Below are 13,224 nucleotides of genomic sequence, written 5' to 3'. Positions count from 1 at the left end.
ATGACTGTAATGCTGCAGGGTGATTGAGCGTGTTTTCACCATATTGTTAAAGTGTGCACGTGCCTCTGTGTGTGTGTGTGTGTGGTTCAGCCCCAGCTGTCTCAGAATTGACCACATTCTGTAAGGCTATTTCAAAATATTTTGGAGAGAACTAAGTCTGATTCATTGATCATCAGAATGTGTTTTTGCAGAACATAGCCATACGGGGATCTCATGTGTTCAATGTTAGTGGAAATTGCATCATTGTTTGCTGATGTTGTTGGAATAATATATGTGCAGTACACACATTCAGACACAAAGGGGCAGTGTCATTGTTTGTGGACTCATAGATGCAGCAACGCTTGGGCTATAAAAGGGACACGCCACACTGACTCATAGCAGCGTATAAACTGTGCAGAGCTGCTCGTTTAAACTGCTGACTTGTGTGTTCATCTTAGCTGGAGTGTTTGGAAGTGTTCATGTCCCTGCATTTTGTTCAGAGGATTGAGGGCAATTCCCTTGTGAAGCCGGGAGAGTGTAAATATGGTTGACAAAACAGATAGCCATGCGGGAAATTACAGTCTGCAAAAATGCAGCCTACATGACACACACACACACACACACCATCAGCTGTCAGACAATCCTTACAGTCAAGAGAAAGCCTCTTCTTATCTTCAGTCTTTAAATTAACAGAGCAGCAGCTCATCAAAAGAATGATTCGAATCATAATGCGTCCATAGATAATGGAAACCTTTACTTTTTTTCAAAAAGTATTGAATAACATGCACTAGTTGATAGAAACTATTTAGCCTGATTTGTTTTGATTTGCATTCATTAAAAGATGTCAAGGTGAAAGGAGGTTCACTTCTGTAAGCACACCCACCAACGCTGCGACTCCCCACAAACCAAAAAACAGAACCGCTGTGTTGTGAATACTCTGTGTGTGTGTGTGTGTGTGTGTGTGTGTGTGTGTGTGTGTGTGTGTGTGTGTGTGTGTGTGTGTGTGTGTGTGTGTGTGTGTGTGTGTGTAGACTGTCATCATGCCCGATTTCTCATGGAAAAAAAAATGAAGTGAAGAAGTCAAGGTGACCTGCTGCTGCTGCCAAAGAAATGGGAGTTGAGGATTACGACAGCACACAAAGAACTGTATTTCTCAATTTACCCCGGATTAATTATAAATACCCCAGTTGATTGAAATAAGAGGGGACGGGCCCCATTGCAGCTCTCTTCACTTGCATACCTCTCACTTCATTTGATTGCCACTCTCTTTCCCTGATCCTGCCAATCTAGGTTACATGTCTGCCTGCAGTATTTGTCTCACTCTACTCTGACTAACTCACCATCTTTCCAATAACTCAAAACTGGCTGCCACTCACCATAACACCACTCCCTCATTTTCCAATATCAACTTCAATTCACTTTTCCTCCTTCCCCTCCCTCCTTTGGTTAGCCTCATTCGGAAGAAGGCTCGTGTGATTGGCCAGTATTTATATCAACTAGGTCCCAATGCCACCTGGGACAATGGTCTCCAGTCAGATCCAGGTCACACCACGGAGAACCATTCTTTTGGCTCGGCACGGATCAGTCCAGTCCAGTGGAGTCCAGTCCGGTCCATCTGCCACAAAAGCCAGCTTCACAGACAGGCATAGGTACTGCACCGACTGCCCCACTGGCGTCACACACAGGTAGGTAGGAGCACACACACTACATCAGCAGGTGCTGCATCACTGTTCTTCGTTTGCCTCACGCGCACGCAGACACACACACACACACGGGGTGACAGTGTGAGATCTGGAAGCCTGCACCGCTTCATGCAGACAGGTGAGTATGCACACAGAGCTCTGAGCCCAGAAGAACCTCTGTCAGACTGACATCGGTTTACATGGCAGGTGGCAGTGACACTGAGAGACAGGTAAAGGTAAGTGCCTGTAGCAGTAACCTGCATGTTGTGTAGTAGTTTCAGGGTATGATGACAACAATGTAAACTAGTGGCCATCATGGAGGGAGACAGTAAACATGTCAATAAAGCAGTATTTGTTATGATAGCAGACACAGCTGACACTATGTCAGCCTTCACACTTACTGCATATGGTCATGTATCACAATGACAATCACTGCGAACAGGCTGAAACTGTGACCAAAAATGTTAAGACTGCCTGCGGAAGGTAAATGAATGTTAGCGGACACAGACGCAGGCTGGTACCCGCTCACCGTCAGTGTTTTGCAGTTACTAGAGTAGTTTACACAGGATTACCAGAGGATAATCCATTTACAGTATTTAGAGACATGAGTCGCCATCTGTCTGTATTTATCGCAGCGAGGGAGCCGTCAGCACCGGCTGGCTACAGACAGACACTTCTACGGCAAGAGGAAGCTCTCGAGAACAGAAACGCTACGTAGCTCCCATTCTGCAGCGGATCGTTGTCAAATTAACCTGCAGGTTGGTTGCACACTCGGGACGACCTTTAAACTCGATGTTTGGTGCCTTCATATGCCGTCGTAAACCCTCGTTGCGATTTTAAATACGCACCAAGGTTAATGCTACAAAATATATAGTTATGTTTATTGGGGTTTTCGTACGTGGAGAAGAAAATAAAAACAAACCGGTGGTCAAAGTGGGGTTGAGTCACGTCAATCACTGTAGCCGGTTGAGTAAATTAAGTTTGAGCAAAACGGAAAACGTGCACGTCCTCACTCCGGTTCTTTATTCCGCGCACAGTGCCAAGGCAGTGAAGGTCTCAATCCAAACGCCTGTCGTTAAATGCGCATGTTTCCCTAAACTGTGTTGAACACGCGCCCGCGTAGCCGCCGCGCGTCTTCGTTTCCCCACCGCACGTGAACGCCGCCCGGAGGACTTCCTCGCTCTTCCAAAGTCCAAACAAGTTAATTGCAACGATTGGTGTTTTTTGACGGTGTTTTGAGTCCTTTTACTTCCAATTTCGTGAGTTTGAATGTTGTTTTTAATGACATGATTGACGGCTGCAAGTTAAGTCTAAGCCACTTATTTTTGAGGAAGTAAGTTCATGCCTTTTAGTTCACCTCATTGAATGTGTTGCACTTGACCTTTTTTTCAAACCACTCTTTTCAGGGGAGCCTGGTGATGGTGTATCTGTGACCATGAAGTTTCCATTCCAAGAGCCTGCCTTTGTCACCTGCTGACCTACTATTCTCATATATGTGCTACTTTTCCACTGTTTCAGCAAATCCCTGAACATTTAGCTTTTAGCTGCTCGTAGCTTTGAAAAGCTTCTTTTGAGTTTCCCTTTGACTTCAGGGGAGCTCCTTTCGCAGATGATGCGGGCAGACAGCAGAGGCCGAAGCGCCTCCCCTCACAGAATAACCTACAAGTCTGACTTCCATGCCATCAAATGTTCATTTGACCCCGCAACGAGCCTACAATCGGGAACCAAAACCACCTCAACTAGGCTGCTTTCCAGTCAGTCTGATCCCATAATGTCCCACACCAGCGCCATTGCGAGCCCGGGCAGCAGAGGGAGAGTCCTCAGCACCAGAGGAACCAAGATCAGAGATAACATCTTCCTGCAAATGGACAACCAGCAGCTGAAAAAAGATGTTGGGCCGGTGCAGAGTTCGGGCTCCACAGCCTTTCTTTCTCCCCGTAGTCCCTTTCTGCACCTCCAAACTTTCTCTGCATCCAGACACCCGGTCGTCAATCCCTTGGCCTTTCTGAGCACTGCGGCCAACATTTCAACTCCAGAATCTTCTCTGCAGGATAAATCTTCCAGATCCGGGGAGGTGGTGAATATTGACAGAGCTGCTCTGGCTCAGAAGTTCTCTGTAACGCGCAGGTTGTTTGAGACCCAGGGGATGGATGTTGGAAGTTGTGGAGGGCAGGTTTCAAAAGGTACGGCTCCCAGGGGAACCAAGGGGACGGCAGGTGGGAAAGCAGAAGGGGAAGAGATGGAAAAAGAGGAAGACAAGAGTGGGAAAAGTAAACTCACAGAAGAGGATAGCTTTGAAAAAGACAAATCCATAAATGTACCCATCATAAATGTTCACTTGCTGACAAGTCACCATAAACCTCCCGTACCAGATGGCCCTGGTGAATCATCCATCAGATCGCAATCCTATCTTGACCTTCGTGGTCGAGCCATGGGATCAGAAACGGAGGAACAAAGGGCAGCCCGTGACCTCTACTTGACCCCCGAGGAGCCAGTGAGGGCGGAACTAGTTGACGTAAAGTACGGGTCATCAGAAAGTGATGAGAATGAAGAAGAAAAGGAGCAGCAAGAGGGAGGAAACTGCCCTAAGGATGAGGGGGCAAAGGACATGCACCAATTTGCAGCAGAAACTGTGCCAATAGATTTTGAAAAGGCCAGCATTGAAACATCAGGACACTGCGTGTTGGAAAACGGCGTGGAACTCTGTACGAGAGAAGGTCGGTCAGTTGTTCCCTCAGACGAACACCAGGAGTCCTCAACCAGCGTGTCATTGAAAAGAGGGACCAAAGATGACGGTGAAGTTGGAAGAGACGAGAATCCGCAGGTGAAGGAGGAATGGGACGGCGAAGGAAAAGGACAGAACAGACCGTTCTTGTTGTGTGAAAACCGGGACAAGGGGGAGAAAAAGACTGATGCAGGAGTGGTAGAAAGTTCTGGAAGAGCTGAGAGGGGCATAATGCGAGAGAAAGGCAATGACCTGGAAGTTGAGACATGCAGTCCAGAGAAGGTCGGAACGGAGAAAGAAGAAGGTCCATCGTCTGGGCTGCAAGATGAGGTCAAGCTTGAGGAGGGCAGAAAAGGTGGTGATGGAAAAGACGATCATGTAGAGGACCAGACGGGACCTGCAGCAATCGGTGGGATTGCGAACGAGGCTTTTGTGCTTGAGCAGGAATCCCAGGAAAGGGGAAACTCTATACATGATAATCAGCTTTCTTTGCAATATGAGGAAATTCCTGGTTTGCCTGAAGTGGACAACGAGGAAGAGAAGGAGGGGAGTGTTGAGGATGCAGCAAAAGAACAGCAGAGGAGAAGAGTCCGGTTCACCTCAGCACCAATCAAGGTATGGGAAACCTTTTTTGGAGGCACAATTACGGAAATTCAAGCTTGTTTCAATCTCTATTAAAAGCCTATTCTCATGGATGTACAGTTACTGGTTCTCTCCCTGTCTCGCACTCTGGCGGATTTGCCAACATAAACAGCGTCTTGTTGTGTCAATAGCTGCAGATGGCTCTACTTGCAGTCTCCTCGCTGGTGAACACATGTACAAGCTCTGAATGCATAAAACGGGGGGAGGTTTTGACATAAGCCGAGGCGGTCACAGTGACTTGAATGCTCTCTCTCTTTCTCTCTTATTTAGGTGTACAGCACTTACTCTAACGCTGAGTACAACCGACGGAATGACGACGTTGACCCGGTGTCCGCCTCAGCAGAGTACGAGCTGGAGAAGAGAGTGGAAAGGATGGCCGTCTTTCCGGTGGACATAGAGAAGGGTGTGTAGCTGCTCCTTTTATGTGTTTCTATATCAGGAAAGAATCAAATCATCTAACTGTCTACATCTGGTGGCATTATTGAATTAGTTTAACCATTCCATATGATTTATAAAAACAATTATACAACGCTGACATATAATGGGCTGAAAACTGACTTATCATAATATATTCTTAGTCTTTATGGTGCTACAGTCTTCCCCCTGACTGTTATGAGGATTACTTCTTTATATAATGTATTTCCCTTCTAGGAGATGAGGGTCTGGGCATTAGTATAATAGGAATGGGTGTAGGAGCTGACCAGGGACTGGAAAAACTTGGAATCTTTGTCAAGACCGTCACTGAAAGAGGAGCAACACAGAAGGATGGAAGGTAGACTTCAACACACTCGTTCTCTTGGAATAGAGTTGGCCTCTAATAATGGGATTTTCTGTGTGTGTTATAGGATACAGGTGAATGACCAAATAGTGGAGGTGGATGGGGTGAGTTTGGTTGGAGTCTCCCAGTTGTTTGCAGCCACCGTCCTCAAAAATACATCGGGCCTGGTCAAGTGAGTCCACGAGTTCCACCACCTTTTGCCCTATTTGTATACATGGATATTGGCCGAGCGTGACATGGTTCCATATATGATATAGTGATTTCTAAGGCTAAATACTACGGTGGATTTTATTGGAGTTTATAAAAAGCTGTGACTGAGTCAGACTTCTAAATTGAAGTTATTTAAAGATGAAACGGTAGCGAGATGAATTTAGAATTCATTCTCCACCTAGATGTTGTTTATAAAGAGCTACACTAGCTTTTTTTAAAATAAAACCATCTCTGATGTTTTAAGCTCATCAACTACACATGGTGCACACTTCACCACCCTGGCAACCAGTCTTTCATCACAGTTTAAACACTGTGATATGCGTATTCATCTATCTGCCAGTCTTTCAGGTACTCAAAGCCAGAAATGACCACGGTAACATTTTATCCACTAACCAATGTATATATGTCATGTCACAGCAGCAAATGCTTCAGTTTCATGGGTCATAACGTGGAACGTCTTGATTCAGGTTCCATGCAACACCTGTGCTTCACCGGGATGCGGTGATTGCTCACAGCTTGGACTGATTTCCTGTGTTGGGCTGCAGGTTTCTGATCGGAAGAGAGAAGGAGGGAGTGGAGAGCGAGGTGGCACGACTGATCAACGAAAGCCTGGAGATGGACAGAACACCCAGAGAGGTGTGTTTTCCGAAAGAGGAGTGGAGCATCAATTGTGTTAACCGTTGCATGTGGGTTGAGTAGTTTTCTGCGTGTGTTTTTATGTCTATAAAGAAGGGAAGCACAAGCGGGGACGAGGATATTGATGGCAGCTTTTCAGGGAAGTCACTGGCTGAGGAAATAGAGGAAGAGGAGGAGGAGGAGGAGGAGGATGATATGTCTTTTATTGCCAGTCTGGACAATTACCAGCTCTGCCTCAAATACCAGCAGGTATGTTTCATTCTACATGAATTCATTACATCCATCAACCAGATTTATACACCAAAGCCCCTGTTTGATATCACATCATCACATCAATAATGTATTAAAATAGTGCATTGCATCAGAAAAACATCTCTGAAAAACCAGTTCTTGACACACACACACAAGATGTATGAATTTCAGTTTGACCAAATATTTCCCTGTTCTTTCTTTATAGCTCCAGTCAAAAATACAAAGGAGAGCAGCTCAACATAAACATGCTAAAGAAAAGGTAGGTCACTCAAATCTGATTGAGATCTCGCTCACTCGCACAAACCAATTACTATCCTCACTTTACTACGTTTGCTTCCACATTTGGAACAGTCTGACCCATTTTAAGTGTGTGTGAGATGGCTCGGTGTGGAGTTACTAGGACATGGGCCATGTTCCAACACTTCTACGCGTCAGCCAGCTTTTTCTGCCTTTGCCTTGAAGTGATCACCGCTGTGACATAATTGGGTTGGCAAAAGTCGTTGAGTAGAAAGTCTGTCTTTCTTCTACCCCACTGTGGTAGTTCAGCCAGTTTTTGTTTTGTATGAATACCTCTTTGAAGTGAAGTGTATATGAATGGGTTTTGGCAAGTGTAATATAATGACACAATGACTATTTTCTTTTTTTGAAAGCGCTTTACTTTCCCCTGTGCCTAATAACTTATTTTATTGTACTGTTTACCAAGTTAAAGGCATGGAAGGAGCTGCAGATTGGTTGGGAGAACCAAAAGACTGAGCTGGAACAAAGAGTGGAGGATGGAGAGGAGAAGGCTGAGAAACTAGAGAAGTATGATGACACAGATGTTATGCTTTGTGATCATATTACTAGACAATATCTCATTTGAGTGTGTTTGCCATGATATACATGATGATGGGTCATTTGTAATTATATACAGATCCAGGTTAAAGACCCGATGGGAGCATTAAGCCTGCAAAAGGATTAATTGTGACTGATGATAGTAATAATAATGAGGGTGTTGACGCCCCCTCCCCTTTATTTATCAGGTACTGGCAGGAAGCCCAGACTCTGTGCAGGGTTGTGAACCAGCGACTGGCTGATGCCCAGAACCAATCAGAAAGCTTGGAGATCAAATACAACAAAGCCAAGAGACTGATCAGAGAATACCAGAGCAGGTATTTATTTAATCCTGGTTTATTTTGACAATGCGGAATAATGTTCTAAAACTGTTTAGTGTTTTTTGTGAGCTTGTTTAATTGTGCCTTTTTTTCCCCCCCTCAGAGAGGAGGAAAGAGAGAGGAGAGAGGCTGATTTAAAAGGGGAAATGGTGGCGAGGGAAAAGCTGCACAGAGAGACCGTTGAAAGACTACAAATGCAGGTGAGAGGAGGCTCAGTCGTATGTGGATTCACTTTAGTGAGCCTTCCCTGTAGTCATTGTCTCACTCTGCTCATCACAGATAGCACAGCTCGAGAGAAAAGAGGCTACACCTGAAAGAGAGAACCGCTGTGGGGACAGTGCAGGCACAGGTAAGCAGCCCACTTACTGTACTGAGGGAATGTAAAGCAGAGCACTTATGTCGCTGTATGTCTATTTGACTTTGTGCAAGTACAACCACCACCAGTCATGTGTAAGGATTCAGGAGGGGGGGGGTTTCAAAGCTTTTTTTATGTAACCTTAAAAACAATGCTGTAAAGTGAGATAATGAAACTTTTCGTCTTAAATTACATACAGTTTTGGAGCAAAATAATTTGTGTTTGCCTTGGTTCCAGACTGGTATTATCCACTTCCTGATACGGGACTTCTAGACTCCAGTGCTCACAAAGCCAGAGCTCAACTGGCCCAGAAATCCAAGCGTCACCCGCCCTCTCGAGACAAACTCAGAGACAGCTTCAGGAGAAAGGTAGTAGACCGTAGGGCTGTCAACGAATATTGTATGGTCGAAAAATATATTTGAATAGTTGTTAAAAACCGGTATCACGTTTACTCGGCGTCTCATTAAATTGTCTCTGCTCTGCTCACTGAACAATACATCAATAAATATCAGAGCCATGAGCAGCGAGTATAGTCACCTACTGCTGCTAATGCATCCCGTCGGACCCGGATTATTTATTTATATATATAAGTTAATGAACTTTTCTCCTCATGTTACCCTGGTAACCGCTGTCATTGCAGACGGCTGCGTCCATTCTTTACTGTGAAAATCTACGTACTTCCGGTTTCGCGGCTACGCTTCGTATTTTCATTTTATGGGGAAAACCACAAAAATAATTAACGTAGTAAAAAGTTGTCAGTTGGTCTCGGGATAGTTGAAAGTTGACACAAGTGGTATGTAATACAGACTGTGAGGCGACACACGGAGAGTGCATTGTGGGATTTGTAGTATTATGGTGATGCGTGCGATACACCGGCGGGCCAGCTCTAATAGTAAATGGATTTGATCATCGGGCCAAAGAGAATTCATTTACGGGCCTTGAGTTTGACACATGTGCTCGAAACAATTAATGTTAATTATATTTGTTTCAATCACTAAATGAAGCCTGCCATATTTGGGACAGGAATCACGACCTTAAGTTTCCACAAAACTCTTGATCACCATTTGTTTGTTGTTGTCGTTCATTTAAACCGCCGAGTAGACAGGTAAAAAAAATGCCACGGATTGTCACTCAATCCCCCGTATCGGAGTAACACTCCTGTTGCTTTTTAGGAATGCGAGGTTCAGAAGCTCCAGGAGAGCCAGTCGCTTTCCACGCCCACGACGGCGCTGAGGTGCAGCAGAAGCAGCGACGTGTCCAGTGTGTCGTCGTTCACGGACCTCGGGCCTCAACCCCCCAACAGCCTGGTCTTCTCACCTCCCACCTACACGGCGGACAGGGTCCCTCCGTCTCCGTGCAAATCTTCTGCGTCCAGAAAGTCCAAAAAGAAGTTCCCCGACTTTAGGTGCAGGGTCTCACTCTTTTCTTGCCGGTGTCTCCTGTCGGCTGTCGGGCATTTTGAATACTTGCCGCAATGGCTGGCTGAGAGGGGGCACTTGTTCCTGGAGCTTTTTAATAACTGTAGTCTGCTTCTTTTCAGTGGCCTTCGAAAGTCTCTTAGCAAAAGGAGAAGTGAGAAACTCTCCAAAAGGTCCCTGAACAACAGGTGAAATCACAAACTAAACCAAGCAAAAATGATTTCTGTCTAGCACTGGAAGTTGCCTAAAATGCATGTTCCGCTTTAATTAAAATACAACTCTTGTTTTCGGCCAGGGGTTCGTGTGACCTGGTGGACGGGCCTCCTGAAGTCTCTCCGTCAGGTTCAATAACCTCGATGCCTTCATGCCTGCCCTTCGCCTGGTTTGGCGAGCGAGGGAGAGAAAAGGAAGTGGAGGGCGAGCGAGGCAGGGAGAGACTTCGGTCTGTGTCCAGCAGCAGCTTGCCGTACCTGACCACCACTGGCAGAAGGGGCCAGGTAAGAAAAGATGGCCGACTTTGGCCATCCTAACCCGCCCTGTCTGAACTTTCTGATCTACACACGGCCGTAAATATTGCTCACAAAACTCTTATAAAAAAATAAAAAAAAACCTCGTATTAAAATAGTGTGTGAGCATGCAACCAATTTGAAGCAGCATAGTTTTCTTCTCCGCCCTTCTTCTTCTTCTTCTTCTTCCCTTGGTCCCAGAGCATTGGCTCTCCGGTGAAGTGCTCCAGCATGGTGGGTCATGTTTCTGATCCCTCCCTCTCCGGACACTCTCACGCTTTAACTTTTTCCTCCAGCGAGGTGAGCCTGTCCTTCACTTCTGCTTTGTTTCTTCCTTCCCATGGAGCCCTCATTGTGCAGCTATTTTGTCTCCGCAATATCACACTTTTCCCTCATTTCTTACCGTTACTTCTCCTCACTGGGCCTGCGTATTTTCTCTGGTGTCCCGTCAGACGTTGGACGATGACCCAGTTCCCCACAACAACAACAACAACCAGTGGCAAAGTCGACCCGTGTTGGAGTGGGACAACCACCAGGTGTTACTGTGGTTAATCGCCATGAACATGGACGAGTACGCGTCAGAGTTTGCTGCCCGAGGTGTCGATGGGACACAGCTGCTCAACATGGACAGTGAGAAACTCAAGGTGATGGATAAGATGAAGGAATCTTGATTGTCGACTGTGGTAGGCACATTAAATAACTCATTTGAGCATTCATCAGCAGAACGTTTTAACATGTAACACAAACCTCACCTTGAAACTGGTTATCTAAATAATTGTCAGAAAGATACGTCTTCAAAAATATCTGAGGCGCAGTATCTTTGTTATTTGAAATTTAGTAAATGGTGAAAATAAGTTTTGACATGATATTTACACCATGCTGATGTATTTGCAGTTGGGCCTTTTAACCTGTATACTATTTTCTGTTTCTTTCACATCTGTCGTCAGGCTCTGGGCGTATGCAGTCAAAGTGATCGGACCGCCCTCAAGAGGAAGCTGAAGGAGATAAAGAAAAGACAGGAAAAGGAACAGCGGAAAGGAGAGAAGACGCTGGAAAGGAAGAACACGTTTTTGGGTGTGGAGGCTGAGGAGAGCGACAGGACGATGATGATGGAGGAGACCGTAAATGATATAAGAGGCAGCAGCAAAACTGTAAGAACTGAGTCACTCTTATAAAAAGGGGCAGTGATGTAGAAGCACCACCAGCATGTGCGCGTGTTTGCAGCTTAATGCGCACAAAATACCTGTGAAGCCATTTCTATTTAATCAATAGAAACTGTTCATGTATTCTACACATCTTAATAACTTTGGGATACACAACAAGGTCACACACTCGGCAAATATGTGTCTGTAAATTACTGTCTTGGAGTGAATTTGTCTGATTTCTTTTAATTAACTTTAATTTATCCTTTAATGATTTTAATATTTAACAAAGTGATGCTTTAACCACTTGAGTATTTGCTGTAAATGCTTTTATGTATTAATAAATAACTTTTTAAACCTCATCCCTTTGCCATAATACATTTTTACTCTAATAACAACTAGGGCCGGGACTTTAGAGCGTTAATTACGATTAACGACCAGAGTACAAGGACCCACACCCAACCCACACTGCACCAGATGACTGGTTTAAGGACCCGGGTAACTAAGCCCACGTCTGAAAAAATAGTCAATATTCTGAATGTACTTGAAAGTATTGGTCGACTTAAAAAAAGCTAGTTTACAGAAGGTCTACTTACCTATAGGCTACCTGAATTTCTGAAAGTATTATATTTCTAAATATGCTATTTCTACACTTGTCTGCTGGAATTGGTTGAACAAAAATAAAAATCCATGTGAAAAAAAATTACTTCTCACTGTTCTCAGGTCAAAGCCTCTAATTAATTAGATTAATATTTTTAATCGAGTCCCGGCCATAATACAATTTATTAGAACATATGTACGCATCTGCTCATCTTTACTGACTCATCCGGCCTTCTCTCCCGTCAAAAAGGTGGAATCCTATAGGCTATGTAGCATGGCTAATAAGTGATAAAAGCTTAATTAGCAATTAACATCAAATTTAGTCAATTCATCATCCTTGACAATGCCATCATAACTCAAGTGAACGCGCCTTGTGTTTCTGCATAACCCCCAGGGTCCACTTCTCTGAAACAACCAGTGGGGACAATGCCCCCACTGGTACCTCCGCGGCAGTGAACTCACAACTTGGCAGGAGTGGGATTTGAACCCACTGGCTATTACAAAGGCATTTGGCCCCTGCACTCACCCCTACACCACCAGTCCTCGTCACATTTTGGCAACTTTGATTCTCCTATTTAACCTTGAGCATGTGAGCTAAACCTCAAAACTGTTTCAAAGTTTAGTTTGAAGCCCTGACTGCAACCAGACCCTCCTCCAGGTTTGAACTGAGGATCCTCCACACTTCAGCCTTCCTGCTATCTCCCTGCACTGTTCCACCACACACCTGTTGATGCTTTTGAATCCAACCTCAATTCTCATAGATTCTCAGGCTGGAATCCACAACCATTCCATACCGTTATAATAGAATTGCAGGTCAAGTAAAGTCATATAATGGCATTTCTAATAAAGCCCTAGTTGATTTCACTACTTTTATGCTGTGATCCTTATTTCACTTTTTTCGACATGTGTGCTGATGCCCGCGTGTGAATTGAGAGGATCCATACCGACTCCCCTATGGAGCTAAACCAGTCTGAGGGTCCTCCTCAGCTGAGTGGAGAATAAATCCCGGAAGAAATAAACACGTTTGACACACGGCACCTTGAGGAGAGAGAATCAAATCCCAAATGTGGATCAGGAAGGTCAGCTTTGATTCCACTAGAGACACCAGAACTCACGATGATTCACAGTGTCACTGTTTGTTTAAT

General features: G+C 44.9%; 1 protein-coding gene across 4 annotated transcripts; it reads left to right on the top strand.

The window, feature by feature from the left end:
* Positions 1–1,438: 1,438 nt before the first annotated feature.
* On the top strand, positions 1,439–11,841 carry LOC119209245 (neurabin-1-like). Of its 4 annotated transcripts, XM_062557514.1 has the most exons (20): positions 1,439–1,897; positions 2,297–2,419; positions 3,068–5,001; positions 5,299–5,431; positions 5,680–5,800; positions 5,874–5,978; positions 6,562–6,652; positions 6,746–6,901; positions 7,110–7,163; positions 7,608–7,708; positions 7,927–8,055; positions 8,162–8,258; positions 8,338–8,407; positions 8,651–8,781; positions 9,586–9,818; positions 9,954–10,019; positions 10,127–10,328; positions 10,539–10,637; positions 10,790–10,981; positions 11,285–11,841. In XM_062557514.1, the coding sequence occupies exons 3-20, from the start codon at positions 3,271–3,273 to the stop codon at positions 11,510–11,512; spliced, it is 3,939 nt and encodes a 1,312-aa protein (XP_062413498.1). In that variant the 5' UTR covers positions 1,439–1,897; positions 2,297–2,419; positions 3,068–3,270; the 3' UTR covers positions 11,513–11,841. The 4 variants fall into 4 exon arrangements, with proteins under 4 accessions (XP_062413498.1, XP_062413497.1, XP_062413499.1 ...); XM_062557513.1 differs by having other exon boundaries at positions 1,439–2,419; XM_037458413.2 differs by lacking the exons at positions 1,439–1,897; positions 2,297–2,419 and adding an exon at positions 2,473–2,920.
* Positions 11,842–13,224: the final 1,383 nt, after the last annotated feature.

Source organism: Pungitius pungitius, chromosome 15 (assembly GCF_949316345.1).
Source record: "Pungitius pungitius chromosome 15, fPunPun2.1, whole genome shotgun sequence".
In the NCBI taxonomy this organism is placed as follows: domain Eukaryota; kingdom Metazoa; phylum Chordata; class Actinopteri; order Perciformes; family Gasterosteidae; genus Pungitius; species Pungitius pungitius.
The sequence above is the reverse complement of the archived record's forward strand: the minus strand, read 5'-3'. Positions and strand labels throughout refer to the sequence as shown.